This window comes from Asparagus officinalis, chromosome 8, assembly GCF_001876935.1.
Source record: "Asparagus officinalis chromosome 8, Aspof.V1, whole genome shotgun sequence".
In the NCBI taxonomy this organism is placed as follows: domain Eukaryota; kingdom Viridiplantae; phylum Streptophyta; class Magnoliopsida; order Asparagales; family Asparagaceae; genus Asparagus; species Asparagus officinalis.
In genome coordinates, this window is record NC_033801.1 from 87,508,089 (window position 1) to 87,527,705 (window position 19,617).

The 19,617-nt window shown below is 36.2% G+C and overlaps 1 protein-coding gene across 1 annotated transcript; it reads right to left on the reverse strand.

Moving 5' to 3' along the window:
* Window positions 17,432-18,834, reverse strand: LOC109851239. Its single transcript, XM_020421281.1, has 2 exons — window positions 18,549-18,834; window positions 17,432-17,871 (listed from the first exon to the last, which is right to left on the reverse strand). The coding sequence occupies exons 1-2, from the start codon at window positions 18,811-18,813 to the stop codon at window positions 17,639-17,641; spliced, it is 498 nt and encodes a 165-aa protein (XP_020276870.1). The 5' UTR covers window positions 18,814-18,834; the 3' UTR covers window positions 17,432-17,638.

The following is a 19,617-nucleotide window of genomic DNA, read 5'->3' on the forward strand; positions in this document are numbered from 1 at the left end:
GAAGTAAATACCACATTCAGGAAATTTTTGAATCTACGTTCAAATATGGTCAGAGAAAACCATCTTCCTTGGCGTCGTTACAATTCAAATATGGGAGATAAAGATTTAGATACACGGTCTATTCATCTCATGGCAATGCCCATGGTGCATCACCAAATGCAGTTTCTGGCAGTTCTTGTAGCTACGAGATGGGAACCTGTCAAGAGTTTGTGGATTCAAGAAAAGGTCTCGCGCGAATAGTAAGGAAGACATGGGCAATAATTCTCATACACGTGCACTCACAATTCACAACATGAGGCATATGCTGGCATATCGTTCCCTATGATCCCGAGGAGGATAGATTATATACCCATACATAACAATGCAATGTCATAAATTTGAAAGACACAGTGCATCGGCACATCTGTTAGCATAAACAACACCAATGATAAAGGAACCTAGTTTCAGCACTATGTTGGTTAAGTTTTAAAAATGGCTGTCAAAAAGATTAAGCAGAGAACAAAACATTTTTGACACGTCTACCAACTGCAGTTTCTTATTAAGTCCTGTACAGAATAAGGGTAAAGAAAAGAAAGTTCATCTCAAACTTTGTATTTTACCTAAAATAGTAGAAGCAATCCAAGAAGACCAATGGTAGCAGTTGGCAATAGATTGTCTTGGGATGCAAATCCACCAGCTATGCCTTTTTATGCAATTAAATCAGCAGCAAGAAGCACGAAATTAGTCAAAAATAAATTGGCTTGAAACATTTTCAAAGTACCATGAACAAATAAGATGCTTGTTGCATAACAATAGGATATCATACAGTGAGAAAATCACAGCTTTTTCACAACCAAAGTAATTTATATAGATGGTGTCAGATCTTTTATTACATCCTATTTATTTTTCTCGCATTTGTAACATGCAGACAACTTAGAAGTAGACAAGACAAGTAGAACACAACCAGTCTTCAGACTGTGCTAAAGGGTGGTGTCAGAGAGACTTTGTGAATATATGTATAGATTGAGGAGAGGATTAAACTTGTGGAAAGCCAGAAGATGGGATTCTTTATGTAAACTTTACTGTCATTTTAACAGGAATTTAACCCAGTTTTCTTATAATGTTTGGAAATGTTACATTCTCTTTTTTCATTGTGTGAGATGGTACTATATTTGTCTAATATATATGGTTAACAATTATTTGTATCACATATAGTCTTCATGTTTTAATTATGAACGTAAAAGAAATGGATACACTATACCTTGCAAATTCAATATGATAAATTTCTACTGAGAATCTGTAAAGTCTATTGGGAAGTTCATTTACTAATTTGAATGTGAAAACATGTATTATGATCTCACTTACGCAATGTAAATGTACATTATCAGTAAGAATTTGAAGATGTTTCTGACAAAAAGTTTTTGAATGTTGTGCTTAATTTTTAAACAATACACATCACGACTATGCTCCGCATATCAATGCGCATTTGGTTCCAACAGGTAAGCACTGATATCATCTTCTAATTTTAGTTTTAGATTGCATTACTGGATAGAAGAGTTCCTGAGATATTTTCCCCCCACATTTCATCTAATATCACAGTCTATTTTCTGATCACATGGCTATTCTGCAATTGCTTTGAAGTGTTCATATTATCCGAAAAAAACTACTAAAAGAGAAAAATGAGAACACTGTTCGCAAAAGTGTAGTAGACCTCAACATCCTCAGATCCCAAAGAAACACCCAAAAAAATTGTTCTAAAAAGGGCAAAAATTGAAGCCATACCTTGAATCCCAATCAGAAAAACCTGCGATGTGAAAAATTGAAGTCATGACAACAGATCTAGGGTTTCGATGGAAGGGTGAGAGAGAGGAGTAAAGGGGGAGACCAAAACCGAGAGAGGAGAAGGGGAGAGAGGCGAGATACCTACGACACGAGCATGAGAGATCGAGATCAAGATCAAGATTAAGCTTTGAGATCGAGATCGAGATCGAGATCTAACATGAAATTTGAGATCGAGATCGAGCGTGAGAGATCGGGACTTCAACACGAGCGCGAGAGAGGAGAAAAAGAGGAGTCGGGGTTTTGAGGGGTTGGATTTCGTGGGTTGAGGATTTGGCAAATACCAAGTATTGTGCCCAAATTTAAAATCCATACTTTTTTGGCTTTTCAAATCCACTGGATAAAATGACCTGATTTAAAATCATGACTCAAAGTTAAGCCCAAACATGAAATTTGGATTTGAAATACCCAGAATTTCAAATCCAAGCCCAAATCAGCATTCCCAAACACAGCCTAAGTTCATCTTGCATAGCAATTATCCATGAATCATCAAGAAGTGCTTCTTTTATATTTTTAGGTTCAATAGTTGAAATAAAAGCATTATGAGAAATCAAATTAAAATGAGATCTAGTAGTTACTTTGTTAGAAATATTTCCTATAACTAAATCATGTGGATGATTTTTCACTTCTACAAAATCTTTAGGTAAATCATTTTGTAGATTATCATCTTTTGTAATATCTATCATAGGAGTATCATGTATAGTATCAATTACATCATCATCATTATTTAATATAATAGGTGATTTTGAAAAAAATTCATCAAAAGAAACATGTAAAGATTCTTCAATAAATAGTGTTCTTTTGTTATATATTCTATATGCTTTACTATGATTAGAATATCCAACAAAAATTCCTTCATCAGATTTTGAATCGAATTTATCTAAATTATCCTTTGTGTTTAAGATAAAACATTTACAACCAAAAACTTTAAAATAAGATACTTTAGGAATTTTGTTATAAAATAATTCATAAGAAGTTTTCTTTAAAATAGGTCTTAATAAAACTCTATTTAATACATAACAAGCTGTTGATACAGCTTCTGCCCAAAAATTTTTAGGTAAATTACTATCACACAACATGGTTCTAGCACATTCTTGTAAAGTTCTTTTTTTTCTTTCTACAACGCCATTTTGTGGAGCAGCACGAGGAAAAGAAAAAGTATGTGATATACCATGTTTGTCACAATAAATTGCAAATAATTCATTTTCAAATTCACCTCCATGATCACTACGTATAGAGATAATAGAAGTAGATTTTTGATTTTGAATTCTTTTGCAAAATATAGAAAACTCATTAAAAGCATCATTTTTATGTTTAAGAAAAATTACCCATGTGAATCTAGAATAATCATCAACAAGAACAAATGCATATCTACTTCCATTTAAAGATGCTACTCTAGATGGACCAAAAAGATCTATATGAATTAATTCTAATGGTCTATTTGTAGATATTACATTTTTAGATTTAAAAGAAGATTTATGCATTTTTCCTTGTTGACATGCATCACAAAAATTATTTTTAAAAGACATCTTAGGTAAACCATTTACTAAATCATTTTTAGAAATCTTAGACATATGTTTAAAGTTAACATGTCCAAAACGTTTATGCCATAAAATAGAATCATTAGATGATGCAATAAGACATGTTCATTTGAAATATTATTCATAGATAACACATGTATGTTATTCTTTCTATGACCTTTAAAAATAATAGTTATTAAATCAATATCATAAATTAAGCATGATTCTTTTTCAAAAACAATTTTAAAACCTTTATCACAAAGTTGACTAATACTTAGTAAATTATGTTTAAGACCATCAACTAATAGAACATTATCAATGATAGGTTTGTTTGGATTATTGACAGATCCAATACCGATGAATTTTCCTTTGTTGTTATCTCCAAAAGTAACGGTACCCCCATCCTTGTTTTGAAAAGATGACAACAATTGTATGTTTCCAGTCATATGTTTGGAGCAACCACTATCCAAAATCCACCTATCTTTCTTGGATACCTGAAATAATAAACATTTATATTTTGGTACCCATACTATGTTGGGTCCTTTAAATTAGCCTTTAGGAAACCAAACCCATGAAGAGTTTGATTTGCCTAAATAGTTAGGTGGTAAATAAATATTTTTAATAAAATCAGAAATATAAAAATTCTTATGTAAAGAAGATAATTCTTTTGGAACCCAAATAGAAAAGAATTTTGATTTCTTTTTACACAAATTTTCAGTTCTATAATCATACAAATCATGAGAAGGTTTAACAAAAATTGTTTTCTTTGATTTATTTTTATTAATTTGAAAACCTAATCCTTTTGTCTTTTGTGATTCTCTTTGAAAAGAAAGAATATTATTAAGATTTTCTTTTCCTTTATTAAATTTGCTTACATTTAAACATATATCTTCATATCTTGATTTACAAGAAGAAATATCTTTATCTAAACTATTAATTCGAATATTTAAATCATTACATTCTGATTTTAAATAATTATTCTCATTAGATAAACATTCATTTTATTTAAGTAAAGAAAAATTTTCTTCTTTCAATTTAATTATTTGAGAATTAGAAAAAGTAGAGGAATTTAAATCTGAAATTTCTTCAAGTAATCTTTTATTTTCACCTTTAAGAAAATTATGTGATGTTTTTAATCTTACAAAAGTTTCATATAATTCATTGAAAGCATCTAAAAGTTCTTCATTGTCACTTACTTCATCTTGTGCCATGAAACACATGTGAGCACTTTCCTTTTCTTCAATTTCTTCAATAATTCATTAAAAGCATCTAAAAGTTCTTCATTGTCACTTACTTCATCTTGTGCCATGAAACACATGTGAGCACTTTCCTTTTCTTCAATTTCTTCATCTGAAGATGACTCATCACTATCATCCCAAGTGACTTCCATTGCTTTCCTTTTCTTGTTATTTTGAATATTATTGAAGTTGTTGAAATAACTTGATTTTTGCTTATTCTTCAACATTGGACAATCTTTCTTCATATGCCCTGGTTTATTACACTTAAAACAAAGAGGGTTATTTGAAATTGAACTCTTAGATTTAAAATTACCTCGTTTTATAAATTTCCGAAACTTTCGTGCAAACATGCCTATTTCTTCATCATCATCATCTGAATCTTCTTTATCGGAAGTAGTATTGAATGCAAGAACTTTCTTGTTCTTTGATTCTTCATCATTCTTTCTATCTTCAATTCATATGCCATAAGATTACCAATAAGATTTTCAACCGTAAGAGTTGATAAATCATTGGCTTCTTCAATAGCGGTAACTTTCTTTTCCCATTGTGGAGTAAGTGAACGAAGTATCTTTCTGATACCAAATGAAGGATCTGAAATAGATATACTAGAACACTAGAGGGGGGGTGAATAGTGTTCTTTTAAAATTAATGCAAAGTATATTATAAATTGCAAAGAAAAATGGCAATCTCAGAAATTCACAATCACAAAATTTGTGATGTCGGTGAATCTTGTGAACATTTCTCCAATAGTCTCATTTTCCTTCATCTTGAATAATTCAAATCTGTGCACAAGAACAGAAATTTTAGTATCTTTAACCTTACTTGTACCTTCATGAGTTACCTCGAGTGTGTGCCAAATATCATATGCGGATGTGGCCGTTGACACCCTATTGAACTCATTCTTGTCAAGTGCACAAAATAAGGCATTCATTGCTTTAGAATCCAAGTTTGCATTGTTCCTTTGAGATGTAGTCCATTCCGCAAAAGGAGTGGTTGGCTTCTCATATTTCGTTTCCACGACGTTCCAAAGTTCGTAGCCAATTGATTGAAGGTAAATCTTCATTCGGCACTTCCAATAGTTGTAGTTTAATCCATAGAACATCGGTGGACGATTTATTGAGTGACCTTCTTTGAATTGTGAAGTATTTGTCGATGTCATCTTTCACCTTGCTCTGATACTAAATGTAGGATCTGAAATAAATACACTTGAACACTAGAGGGGGGGTGAATAGTGTTTTTTTAAAAATTATGCAAAGTATATTATAAATTGCAAAGAAAAATGGCAATCTCAGAAATTCACAATCACAAACACAAGGATTTTATACTGGTTCCACCAATTCGGTATACATCCAGTCCCCAAGCAAATCCCGCTTGAGAGTTTTCACTATAATTTTGAATAAACTTACAAAATCAAACGTAAACCTGACCAATTTACAAGTCCCTGCAAATTGCAACACCAATTGACAAACACCTTGCCAATTTGAACACCAATCTCTAAACCAAGAGATTAACCCTCTCAAATCCGAGAGAAATCCTTGTTGAAGCAAGAACACAATTGATCCTATAAGCATTGAATGTGTAGTGAAGTGCAGCAGTGTCTTAGGATTCTTTTAACCTCTGTAAATTACCTAAATGATAGGTATTTGATGAATGTTTAGAGGCAATTTCTCTGTAAATTACCTAAATGATAGGTATTTGATGAATGTTTAGAGGCAATTTCAGAAACTTCTTTTTTTCACAAAATCTGAATATTTTTCACTTGAAAAATTGCACAGAATGTTTAGAGGCAATTTCAGAAACTTCTTTTTTTCACAAAATCTGAATATTTTTCACTTGAAAAATTGCACAAAGATCAAAGCTTATGGTGTGTAAGTCTCTGCAATTTTTCTGAACAAATAACCTATTTATAGCCTTTGAAAAGACAATTTTTTGAACTTTAAAAACGTTTAAAAATAGCTATAAACAGTCATAAATTCAAACTTTGAATACTGGAAAAACTGTATCTGTAGTCGACTACTATTGACATTAGTCGACTACACTGAGTTCAAACAGACTCTGTGTATTCAGAAAATTTTCTCAGTAGTCGACTACAATGCTCATTAGTCGACTACACTGTCTTTTGACAGAAACTAATAAAATGAAAATTGAGTTCAGTAGTCGACTATAATGATGATTAGTCGACTACACTGTACAATAACAGAAACTTATGTTTCTGTCAAACACCTAAGTAGTCGACTATAATCCATTGTAGTCGACTATACTGTAAATGACAGAAACATGTATTTGAGTTTTATACACGAGTAGTCGACTACTATTCTAATTAGTCGACTACTAAGAGTAAAAATTCTGCTATAAAAAGTTTTTATAATCAAGTTTTAACTATAATTCTAATGGTTAACATAGGGGATTTCTATAGTTAACCAACACACTAAGCCTGTGTTAGTGTGTTCTAAAATTGTGTGTGTGTGCGTGTGTGTGATCAAGGCTTGTACAATTATTCTAAGTAAAGAAAATGTAAAATACATTATCTCATTTGATAGCAGGCTATAAGTGATGCTCGGATGAAGAAGAAGGTTAATGACAAAGCTCGAGGCTATAGCATTTTGGAGAAGAAGGCCTTGATCTGGAGTCTGCAGAAACAGCATCGCCACACAAGAACCAGGTTTGTTGTAGGGGAGCTAACCCCAGAAGAGTTTGGACTACTGATATTTACTACTTTTTATTACTCCTTCTTTGTCATCGTGTTGGATTAGAGATTCTCTTTACTATTGTTTAGAATAATCTCAGAAAATTCCCATGCTAGGGTTAGACCTCTGTGTTTATGGGTCTAACTCTTTGTTCAGAATTTAGAAACATAAGGTTGAGTTCTGCATTTGAAAGGCTGAAACACAACTATGAGACCTGCGTCCAGGAAGGCTAACAGTCTTATTCTTTAACATCGGGAATGTGTTCTAATTCATTAGGACTAATACGGGTGTATCTTTTCTTCGGAACTTAGCGATCCTCATGAGAGCTTGAGGATAGATGAATCTTATGGTAACTTGAGAATAGAGGTGTAAAACAACACAGTGGAACGTAGGTCGAAGCGTGGAACGAGATGGCAAATCGAAGAATCGAAGCATCCAGTTTTTAGCCCGTGAGTCGACTCATACATGCACATGAGTCGACTCATCAGGTTGAGTCGACTCATGCCCATCATGAGTCGACTCACGAAACCCAGTTATTTTGTCAAAAGTTTCTGACCAGTCGACTCATCATTTCATGAGTCGACCCATGTGTCATGAGTCAACTCATATATGCACATGAGTCGACTCATCGATGGTTTCCTGGTTCATTTGGGTTTTTTTTTTTGCACTAATTCCTGTGGGGTTTGGGTTGGTTATTTACCACTTTATCATTCACGTTGTTACACCTATATAAGGGATTGTTTTAAGGTTTCTAAAAAATTAGATGAAATAAAAGTGAGATTCTAATCAAGAGAGATTAGGATTTAGAGAGAATTGAGAGTTTGTTCTCATTTCTAGTGAGATTGTGAGAGAGGGATTGTAACATTTTCTTACTCATAATCTAGAGAGGATATTTTCCTTTGCCACATACTGAATTACTCTTATGTTTTTGTCATCCTCTTCTCAACCCACCTTTGATAATTCCGCGATCAAAGATGCTCGCCCGGCGACTCGTATCAGGGACTCTATCCTAGAATCTTGCGCCTCATTAACAGCTTGATTGCTATTATAAGCAAACCCCTTATGGTCATCTTTTATGACTTACCTAACTCTTCTTCCTCTCTATTAGCTTTTTGAACAAGATTGTTCATCTCCTTCTATATCTCCAACGATCCTTGTTCGTCTCCAACCACCAACGTAAATGGCTTAAAGGGGCAGAAACTCTCGCCTAAACCAGATAGTCAAATCAGCCTCTCTAACATCGTTAGTTATGAAGGCTGACGGTGTGCTTGAGATTGCAACTGTATCGTCGCCGTCTGTGCCTACTAATTCCGGTAAACGATGACCCAAACAAGTTGTCTCAACAAGTTTATTCAACCCTAGATGGGTTTTTCATTAAGGACAATAATGAAGATGATTCATCTTCTTCTGAACGAAGAGAAAGAATAGAACTCTGCATTATTTATTAAACACAAAGTTGATCTCTGCGTTTTAGAATAAAAATTTTAGGCTTCAACTTCTTGCGTTTAGGATTGATAACACAGGTCTAGACTCTTTGCATTTTAGATTAGCCCATTGGACTTGCATTAGTAACTTGATTTAGCCACTAATTCTTGCTTTTATTTTTTCTTGCAGCTCTAGAGTGATCATCTAGAAAGAAGCCTCTTACTATCGAAGATTGGGATTGCTATGAAGCGAACACATGTATGAAGAGACCTATTCATCCTAAGCATAGTTTCTCAGCATCAGCCAGTACAGGAGGCGGACCAGGGTCATCTACTGGTAATGATAGATCAGTCTCCCAGATCCAGCCCATTGCTATGGTCGTCCCGGGTCAGGGATTTATTTCTCCGGATTTTAGCTTTGTGGAAGGTCTCATCTAATGGTTAGAGAATGCTATGAAACAAGCAATATCCATCGTTAGCACTGGATGGGGGACCTTCATGGCGTTTGATGCTTACATAGCAGATAGTCTGAAGCTAATTCAGCGTACAAGCAGTGATCAATTAGCCAGGCATTGAGAATAGAAACTTATTTGTTTGATGGAATTCGTGCATCGCCTAGCGATGCTAATGTCTTTTGATAACGCTAAAGAGGTGGAGCACCCCATGTCCCAAGTCCTGACTAAGAAGATGTGCGAGAGCAAAGAGCACGAGAGGAGTATATCGGAGCAAGAGTTTGTCCTCAAATATTTGGTTACTCAGCGATGTCTATTGCAGGCTGAGATTGATTCTTCTACTTCTAACATCGTGTACTTGCTCAATCATCAATGGCTAGTGCTGGCTAAGATTGATACTTCTGCTCCTTTCTTCACTCAACTGAAAGCTCAACTTGCCGAGGAAGAGTCAACCCTAGAGGGTCTGTGGCTTGAGATTGCAAACATTTATGACGCCGTTAAGAGGGGAAGGAAAACCTTACAAGCTATGCACCAAGAAGCGGCAGTTGCTAATGCATTTTCTAAAGCTGATATCCTAAAGGAAATGGAAGAACAGGTTCAAACGGACCGGGCGAAAGAGTTAGCTATTGTCAAGGCCGAACTTGCCTCATTTAGCCTGCTAAACTAAGCTCGCAAGCTTCTTTACAGTCGGAACTTCTCTTTTGAATGAAATTACACTTTTGTTATTCCGTTTCATTCCTCAATAACTCATGCATTTTTTTCTTTTTTGTTGGCTAACACTTGGGTTTTGATTGCACTATTTGATATAACAATCTAGCTTAAATTGGAAATTCTCTTTATTATTGCTAGAATAATTCCAGATAATTTCGATCGTCAGAGGTTTAACATGGTTTATTATTCTATCTTCAAATGAAACATGGATAACCAACCCCCAGTCTAAATAAAATTGATGTTTCATTCTAGACTTCGCTGGGGAAAATGACATGAATAATCAACCCCAGGCCTTGGGAAAGTTGATTCATTATCTCGGACTTGGCTTGGGATTATGAAAGGGGACTTCATGGCTTACGGGTAATATTATTTTTTGAGAAATTTTCCATTAGTAGGCATCATGAGTCTATCACCTTTCTGGTTGATGAGACGGTATGCCCCATTCCAATAGACTAATTCTATTATGAAGGGTCATTTCCACTTGGGATTGAATTTCCCCTTAGTCTTGTGTGTCATCACCATAAGTCGTCTGACAACTAAGACCAAATCGCCCTTCTCGAAGATTCGCTCTTTGACCTTCTTGTTGTACGCTTTGGAGATTTGAGCCTGATACAACTCGATTTGTTGTTGATCTTAAAGTCGCTTGTCATCTAATACTTTAAGTTCTTGAAGACACAATCGATGTTGTTCTTCATCTATCATTCCGATCGCAAGGGCGACTCTCAGAGATGGGATTTGGATTTCTAATGATAATAAGGCTTCGCGGTCATAAACCAAAGAGAATGGGATGGCTTTTGTAGGAGTCTTCACCGTTGTGCGGTAGGCCCACAAACACTCGCCAAGCTTTTCATCCCAATCACATCTGCTCTTGGAGACGAACTTCTTGATGAGCTTCATGATGGTTTTGTTGAATGCTTCTGTGAGTCTATTGGCTTGTGGGCTACTTGTTGCACTGGTCTTTCTCTCGACAGCAATTCCCACAAGTCAAAAACTTGAGAGGGACCCCTCACAGAGTGTGAGGGTGAAGATGGAACCCCCTGTCCATCAGTGGACGAGACTGGTTCTTAGCAAATATGAATTTTAAATCTATGTTGATCTTTTTGAACACAATGAATCACATCGCATTCTGAAGAAGAAACACGAGGGTCATGTTTAACTAGATTAACGCTAGACCAAATCCTGTGTTTTAGTGAAACGCACCTCTAAGGGTTGCGTTCGGATTTTGTAATGAATTCCTGGGAATTGTGTTTAGTTAGATTAATGTGGTCTAGGGACCTATGTTTTGATTTTGAAACGCACTCCTGAGAGTTGCGTTTGATTTGAGAAACGCGTCCCTGAGGGTTGAATTTTAATTGAATCACTCGTGGCTCATGTTTGGTCTCATCACCCCGAGTCTTGCATTCTAGAGTAGAAACGCAGCGCTCAAGATGAGGATCACAAACGCGGCTCTTGCGTTGATTGAGAGATCGGCTCTCTCGAAGATAGGCTCGCCGTAAGAATCTTCTCCAACATCGAGTGGCATTCTTCTTAACATGTCTTAAAGCTTTTGTAGTGAGATTGTCGGTGTTGGTGGAACTCGTCGCCGTGATGGGCCTTTTATGACCCAACACTCATTGTGTTAATGCGGGTGTAGAATTTTTAACTTGTTGAACGAGTTTAGCATAAGCTGAGTCCACTCCTTCAAAGGAGGGGCTGTTCGAGCAGTCTTCATCCAAGGGGAGGGACTCCTTTGATGATTCAACAATGAATGGAGCTTTGGTCTTATGGGTGACCGTGCGGATCTTGCGCCTAGTCTTGGGGCTAAGAGATCCAGAGGAAAGTACCTTTTCGTACTTGGCTTGGTTGAATTCCATGACGAGGGTTTCGACCATCATTCTAGCAAGGTTGATGTCGGATTGCGCCTCCACTTCTTCATCAGAAAAGCTTTTCCCCAGCGGAGTCGCCAACTATTGTTTAGTGGGAAAATTAGAAGAAGACAATTGAGAAAATGAATTTTGTGTTATTCTCTCTAATAACTTTAGAAAAAAAATTAATTACAATTCACTCAATACAATTTCTCTCTAAATGGCTTAGAAAAGAAATTACAAATCTTCTCATATCGGATTCCCTATTTACATAAGAGAAGAAGATCGACAGAGATCCTCCCCTTTGTTTAAAATTAGGTTCTTCACGGTAGCGATGAGATGCCTCCCTTAAAACTCACGTCGAGTTTGCTTCTCGTTGACAATCCGACCGTCTCACTTCACTAGAATGATTAATACAACTTACATGGCAAGTTTTAAGACTCTTAACGAGTTTTAGGACTCCGAATGAGTTTAAACTCTGTAACAGAGTTGATTTGAACCGAAAATCAGTTTTAAAGCCAAGTAGAAAATCCCCAAAGATTTTCCGTTATTGAAGAAAGCTTCAAGATCTCCACCAGATTGATTTTCAAATCCCAAGAGAAGATCCTCACACCCTCTGCCCAGCCCAAAGATCTATCCTTATCCGATCAAAAAAATCTAGCCCTCACTCAGTTGAGTTTGTTGAGATTTATAGGGAGATTAAGGGGTGTAACCGCCCCCCTTAATCCGCTCCTAAGCAGGCGAAAATCCCTCAAATTATAGGAAAACAGTTTTGAAAACCAATCATCTCGTATTTGAACGAGTCAAACGCGAAATCCGCGTTCTGGCATGAATTCAGCACTCAAATGCAATATCTGGAAGCTCGAACGCAACGTCTGGAAGCTCGAACGCAACGTCTGTAAGCTCAAACGCAGATTTTGGAAACTGTGTTGGTAGCAGTTTATAGGCTACGTTTGGTAGCACTTTGTAAGTTGCGTTGGTAGCTCGAGAGCTACATTTAGTAGCAATTTTGGAAGTTGTGTTGATAGCTCAGGAGCTGCGTTTAGCAGCTGTTTATAAGCTGTGTTTGGCATTGCTTTGACTCTAAAACGAGGTCACTTGCATTTTGATTTGAAGAGACCGTCAATTTATAGTCTCTTTGGTTTGAGTGTTACAAAGATTGTCATCTTGTAACCTTCATCTTGGCTCCGTGAAAATATGAGAGTCATCAGATTGCAACTCCTGATGTTGATTGTGAAGACTATTGAATTAGAGCTTTTATCGATTATTGTGAAGGTTGTCAGATTGTAACCGTCATCGATCTACGTAAAAGTTTTTGAATTGTTGCTTTCTGAAAGCCGTCAAATTATAACTTCCATCCTTGGTGTTTGATGGGGATCAGTTATCTGCAGTAATTTTAGACATCCTACATGAGTATATAAAAAAATACTGTTAGTACATATATATATAAATCATCCATATAACTCTAAATGAAGACTGGTATTTAGAAACCCACAACACGAGATTTAGTACGTCGAGCAAAATAATGCAAACAAGGAAACTCTCATGTATATACCATGTCTCAAATTGTGAATCGATAAATACCAATTCCAAACCTATGAATGAAAGCAGTACATAAAAGAAAAAATACTCCAAACATCAACTATATAGAGCCAATATCATATCTCGAACTACCCTCAGGTAGTTGGCGTACTCATAAGGAAATATCATCCAGCTGAAACATCACCATAGACCAAACCATATATGCTATGTATCCAATGTGTACCCTACTCTCGGGTAATCTAACATGGGAGCAAACTACAACTATGTATATATGTCTTTATCACATAATGATACTCTTGTAAGGTTCTCATAATATCATATGGATTCAACGTCCTTACTCAATCGTTGTACGGTAATAGGTTTTATCATCCCTATTCTAGATGATGCATCTAGATGATCGTACAACGGAATAAAGGCATATTAGCCCAATCTGGAAAGACCTCGATTATCTTCGAGTATTGGTACCGCCGAGGTCTCACTATAGTAAAACGTCCAAATACTCCTAGTGTGGTACAACCAAGGTCTCATTATGGGATAAACGTTTACACTGAGCATCCCTAATAGATTGGTTATGCATTATCATGTGTTATGCCAACAACTATCAACTCAATTATGTGTTATGCATCTCAACTCTGCATGCATACTTAATTTCAAAACATGTATTCAAGTGTTCATGCACGTATCTCAATGTGTGAACCTATATCTTGTGTTCACATACACCTCAGGTGTTTAACAGACCATAAATGCACGTATCTCAATGTGTGAACCTATATCTTGTGTTCACATACACCTCAGGTGTTTAACAGACCATAAACATCATAATATAACTTACAATATCTTGTGTTCACATACACCTCAGGTGTTTAACAGACCATAAACATCATAATATAACTTACACAGATCATGCTTGTGTGTGCTTCATGATTCTAACTTGTTTAACTCATTATAAAACTTGTATAGAATGTTTCAAATATTAAATTAACATCTCTAAAGATTTTTTTTAACACATGAAACAAGAATCACGACATTAAATATTACATATAACATCTCTAAAGATTTTTCAACACATGAAACAAGAATCACGACATTAAATATTACATATAAATCCTAAACATGCATGAAAACATCAAAAAGTCGATAGAATCATCAAAACTAACTTAAAGCTCTTGTTTAAATAATTTTAGATCTTAACCACGTCTAAAAAATTCATTTATAATCATCAAAACACGAAAAGATCTGATCTTTATCTTATATATTACGAAAGAAATATTTTTATACTCAAAATAGTTGATTAGGCTCAATAAAACCACATTAATTCTCATTAAAACACTTAAAAACATGGGAGTAGGGTTAGCAGAGATGAAACTCACCTAAAAACTTGTTGAAAATCTAAAAGATGCAAAGCCAAGATAGATCCCTAAGCCACACACCAAATCCAAATCGAAATCCCGCATCAAAAACTCTTAAACTCTTACAAAAAAATATCTAGGATTTAAAAAAGGGTTTGGTGGCTGTTAGGGTTTTAATAATCTGAACTAAGATGAAAATAATTTGTGTTCAAGAGGTATTTATAACATAGAAGTGGACATGGGCCTAAAAATATTTGTTTCCAATTGAAATCAGGAAACTGGAAATACGATTGGCGGTCGATCGTGCCTGGTGCGGCGGTCGACCGGCCAGTGCACAAACAGTTTGTGTAGTTTGGCCATCTGTGCTTGTTTCTACTTGATTCTATCACATCTACAGACCTGTTTGCACTCAAAACACTTGCTATCATACTCATACACTATCTAATGATATTTATCACGATAAATATCCACTTATCTCAATTAATCACATATTATTTGAAATTATCACATATTAATTCAAATTTACGGGGTTCTACAGATTTGGAACCTCCCCGTCCGTTAGTAGGCAGGACTGGTTCTTGGCAAACATGAATCTTAAATCCATGTTGATCTTTTCTAACACGATGAATCACATCATGTCTTGAAGAAGGAACACAATGGTCATATTTAGTTTGATTAACGCTAGACCAAAGTCTGCATTTTATTGGGGAAATGCACCCTTGAGGGTTGTGTTATGGCTGGTAAACGCAGTCCTGAGATCTACGTTTTGGGTCTAGAACACACTCCTGAGAGTTGCGTTCTATTTTGGAAACACTCCCCTGAGGGTTGCTTTTTGATGTAGAAACACATCCTTAGGGATTGCGTTCTGATGTTTGAACGTGTTCCTGAGGACCACGTTCAGTTGTTGAAATGCATCCCTGAGGACTACGTTTTGATTTTGGAACGTGCCCTTGAGGGCTACGTTTTAGGTTGATCACGCGTGGTCGTACTTGGGCTCATCAACATGAGGCTTGCATTCTGAAGCAGAAACACAACGCTCAGGTTGAGGCTCACAAACGTGGAGTTTGCGTTGATTGAGAGATCGGATCTCTTGGAGATATGCTCATCATAAGGATCTTCTCCTCCGTCGACCAGCATTCTTCTTGGCCTGTTTTAAGGCCTTTGTAGTGAGGTCATCTTCGTTGATGGACCTTCTCGCCGCAATGGGCCTTTTATGACTCGATACCCGTCGCTTTAGTGCGGGTGTAAGATCATTGACTCGATTGACAAGTCCAGCAAAAGCTGAGCCCACTCCTTCAGAGGAGGGGCTGTTCGAGCAGTCTTGACCAAAGGGGAGGGCCTCCCTTGATGATTCAGCAATGGATGGAGCTTTGGTCTTGTTGGTGACCGTGCGGACCTTACACATAGCCTTGGGACTAAGGGCTCCGGAGGAAAATGCTTCCTTATACTTGGCTTGATCGAACTCCACGACGAGAGTCTCGATCGTTGTTCCAGCAAGATTAACATCGGATTGTGCCACCACTTTTTCATCTGTGAAGCTAGTCCCCAGCGGAGTCGTCATCTTTTGTATGTAGGAAAATTGAATAAGAAATGAGAATAAAATTCGTATTAATCTCCCTAACTAACTTAGGAAAAGAATGAATACAATCTCTCACAGTAATCTCCCTCTAACTGACTTAGAAAAAAGAATTATAACTCTTCTCTATTTGTATCCTGATTTACAAAAGAAGGAAGGAATCGACGGAGATCCTTCCTTTTGTTTAAAACTAGGTTCTTCTTGGTGTTGATGGGAGTTCAGATTCTTGTATCCCGTTAACGATCCGAATGCTTCACCTCGTTGGAACACGATATCTTTCTCTTGATTGACGTTGAGGAGAACTTGTATGGCAAGTTTGAAAAATAACTCTTAAAGAGTTTAAGAACTCAGAGCGAGTTTAAAATTCTGTAAAGGAGTTAATTCGTTTAATCAAAATCGGTTTCAAGCTAAGATCTAAGCTATCTGTTGCTGAACTCGAAGATGCTCTCGGTTATTAAAGGATGAATGCCAATCTTCTCCTCCAAAAGTGCCTTTTGATCTCTAAAATTTTAGATCCCGAACTCGGTTGAGTTTTTAGATATTTATAGGGGATTAAGGGGTTTAACCTCCCCCTTAATTTGCTCCTACGTGGGGGAGTGATCCCCTCAATTCGTACAAATAAGATTCTGGAACCGTTCAGGTGTATTTGAACAAGTCAAACGCTGATCTGGCATTCTAGCATGAACTCTACATTCTGGAATTGGAACATAGAGTTGAGATTTGCATTGGCGGCTGAGAACACAGCGATCGTACCGCATTCGAAACTGGGAACATAAGGCTGAATCTTGCATTTTGTTCTTGGAACACAGAAGTGAGCTCTGCGTTTTGGATTGAATATATTGTTGACTTGTAATCTCTTTTGTCAGAGCATTACAAAAATCGTCATTTTGTAATCTTCACTTTAACTCTTTGAAATATGAGAGTCGTCAGATTAAAACTCCCGTTGTTGATTGTGAAGACTGTTGAATCAAAGCTTTCATCAGTTGTCGTGAAGGTCATCAAATTATAACTTTTCTCGATGTACGTGAAAATATTCCAATTGTAGCCTTTGTTTGTTAACGTGAAAGTCGTGTGATTGTAACTCTCATAGCCAAGTTGTTGATATGGAAGTCGTCAGGTTGTAACTTCCATTGCTGGTGTTCGATGGGGATCAGCTATCTACAGTAACTTTTAGACAGCCTACACTTCTAAAGAAGTGAGTCATCCATCACTTTGTACATGATATAAAAGCAAAATATGGGCACAACCAAAATATTTCCCTTGAACAAAATTGCAAAATAAGAATACAATAAAGCAAGGAGGAGAGAATACATGAGTCTAATTGATGATCAAACTGATGAAGAAATTCTAACTAATGAAAGCCCCATCCAATCCAACCAAATGAGTCTAAGGACCTCATGAGAATGGCCTTACTTAGATAGTGCATCCACCACCCCATTCCCTCTCGGTAGATATGGTAGATTGAAATGTGAAGAAGTCATTGAAGATCCTTCCATCTGTGATGCATCTGCCAGAATGAACCGGTACCCCCCAAGCATGTTGCACAAGCTTTGGAATACATCTGAGCATTGGTCGGGCAAACATTCATCACTGAAATCAAGTTAGCTTCTGTTTGTAGAGCATGGATCTCATTTTGCAAGCTGTTATTAGACCCAACAGAATGAGCAAAAGCATAGGCTAGGCCATCATCCTGGTCACGAACAATCCCACCTACCGCCATATGACCATCACAACATGAGCCGTCAACATTTAATGCATATGATTTAATGGTGGGAAGTGTGCAAACCATAGATAGGTCATTTAGGAATAGAGGCTCTATGCTTGATACCCAATCGCAACAAAGAATAAATCCCAAATTTAGTGGAATGTAATTTGGGTTGAACTAAATGATTTAAGTGTTGAAGGGCACCAATAACCACCAGTCTAGCATGTAGGAATTTTTTATCCATACTAGCATATACACTATTATTTTTGTAGCTATAAATTTGTCTTTTTAGCAATAAAACTCATTCTACCATTATAGAGAAATGAGATTTTCCTTTCCATTTTAGAAACCATAATTTTATTCTAGCAAAAATAGATTGTTGCGGAAAAATGAAACCATAAATATAGCATTGAAAAACTTTCATAAAGAAATAGCAAGCTCACTATGAATGAAAAGTTGGTCAATGGTTTCAACTTCATGGTTGCTACAGTAGATACACTAGGATGCTAAGGATATACCCATATGTTGAGCTATAGAATCAATAGGTAAGATATTATGAAAAATTCTTCAACATACTAGTTTAGCAGAATTGGGCATAACAAATTCCCAAATTCAGTCGGGATAGGAATAGAAGCAATGGAGGATCTGATAGTATTCCATGCAAATTTGAGTGAGAATTTACCATTTTTTTCAGGTGACCAGTGTCTCAAGTCATCATCTTCCATTATCTTGGGGATGACCTCATACAAGAGATGCACCACTTCAGGACCAAGAGAGGGACTAAGCTCATCAAAATGCCATTGATTATCATGGCAGTATTCCTTAAGTTTAACCTCATTATTCTCATTATCACAATGAAGAACAAGGTGAAACTCAGGAATCCATCTATCATACCAAAATGATATATTGCTACCACTAGTAGACCAAACACAACGATTTGCAAGCATTATTTAACTACCAATATGTATTTCCATTCCTTAGAATATCTTTGAGGGCCTACCCAACGGAGAGGAGAGATTGATAACTTGTATTTGGACCTCATGAATGAAGCCCATATCGAGGATGATGAACATGGAGATTAACATTGTTTCATTAGCAGAGCTTTTTTTTATGTCAATGAGCCTTCCGAATCCTAAACCACGTTTAGAAGCAGGGTAACATAATTTATGTCATTTAACCTAATATTTTCTACCACCAAACTCAGAAGATACCTAGAAAAACTTAGCAAACATCTATTCAATTTTTTTATAGCACAGAGATAAGAACCGAAATGTCTGAAAACAGATATAGGGGCATGCTACATAAAACATGTCTAATAAGAACCATTCTGCATGCTTTAGTAAGGAGCTTGGTTTGCCAAGTTTGCAATATTTCTAATCCTATCAATGATAGTCTAATATAAATAGATTTTACATTGTCCATGGCCAATATGGACTCCGAAGTATTTAATAGGAAACTTTCTCCTACAAAAATTTAGGATTTTCTTAACCACTCTCACCCAAGAAAGAGAGGCTTTGATAGGTAAAAGTGGCTACTATATAAATTGAGCTCTGCCCAGAGGAAGTTTGGTATCTATCTAGGAGATGCAGAAATCTAATAAGGGATGACTTGGCTGAGTTGTGGAAGATAATCACATCATCCACTAAGAAAAAAAATGAGATGGACAATTAGCTAGGGTATCCAGCTAAGGGATGAATAAAGTGAGAGAATCCTAAGGAAAGAATTTCCTCATCCAGTATGAATAGACTTGG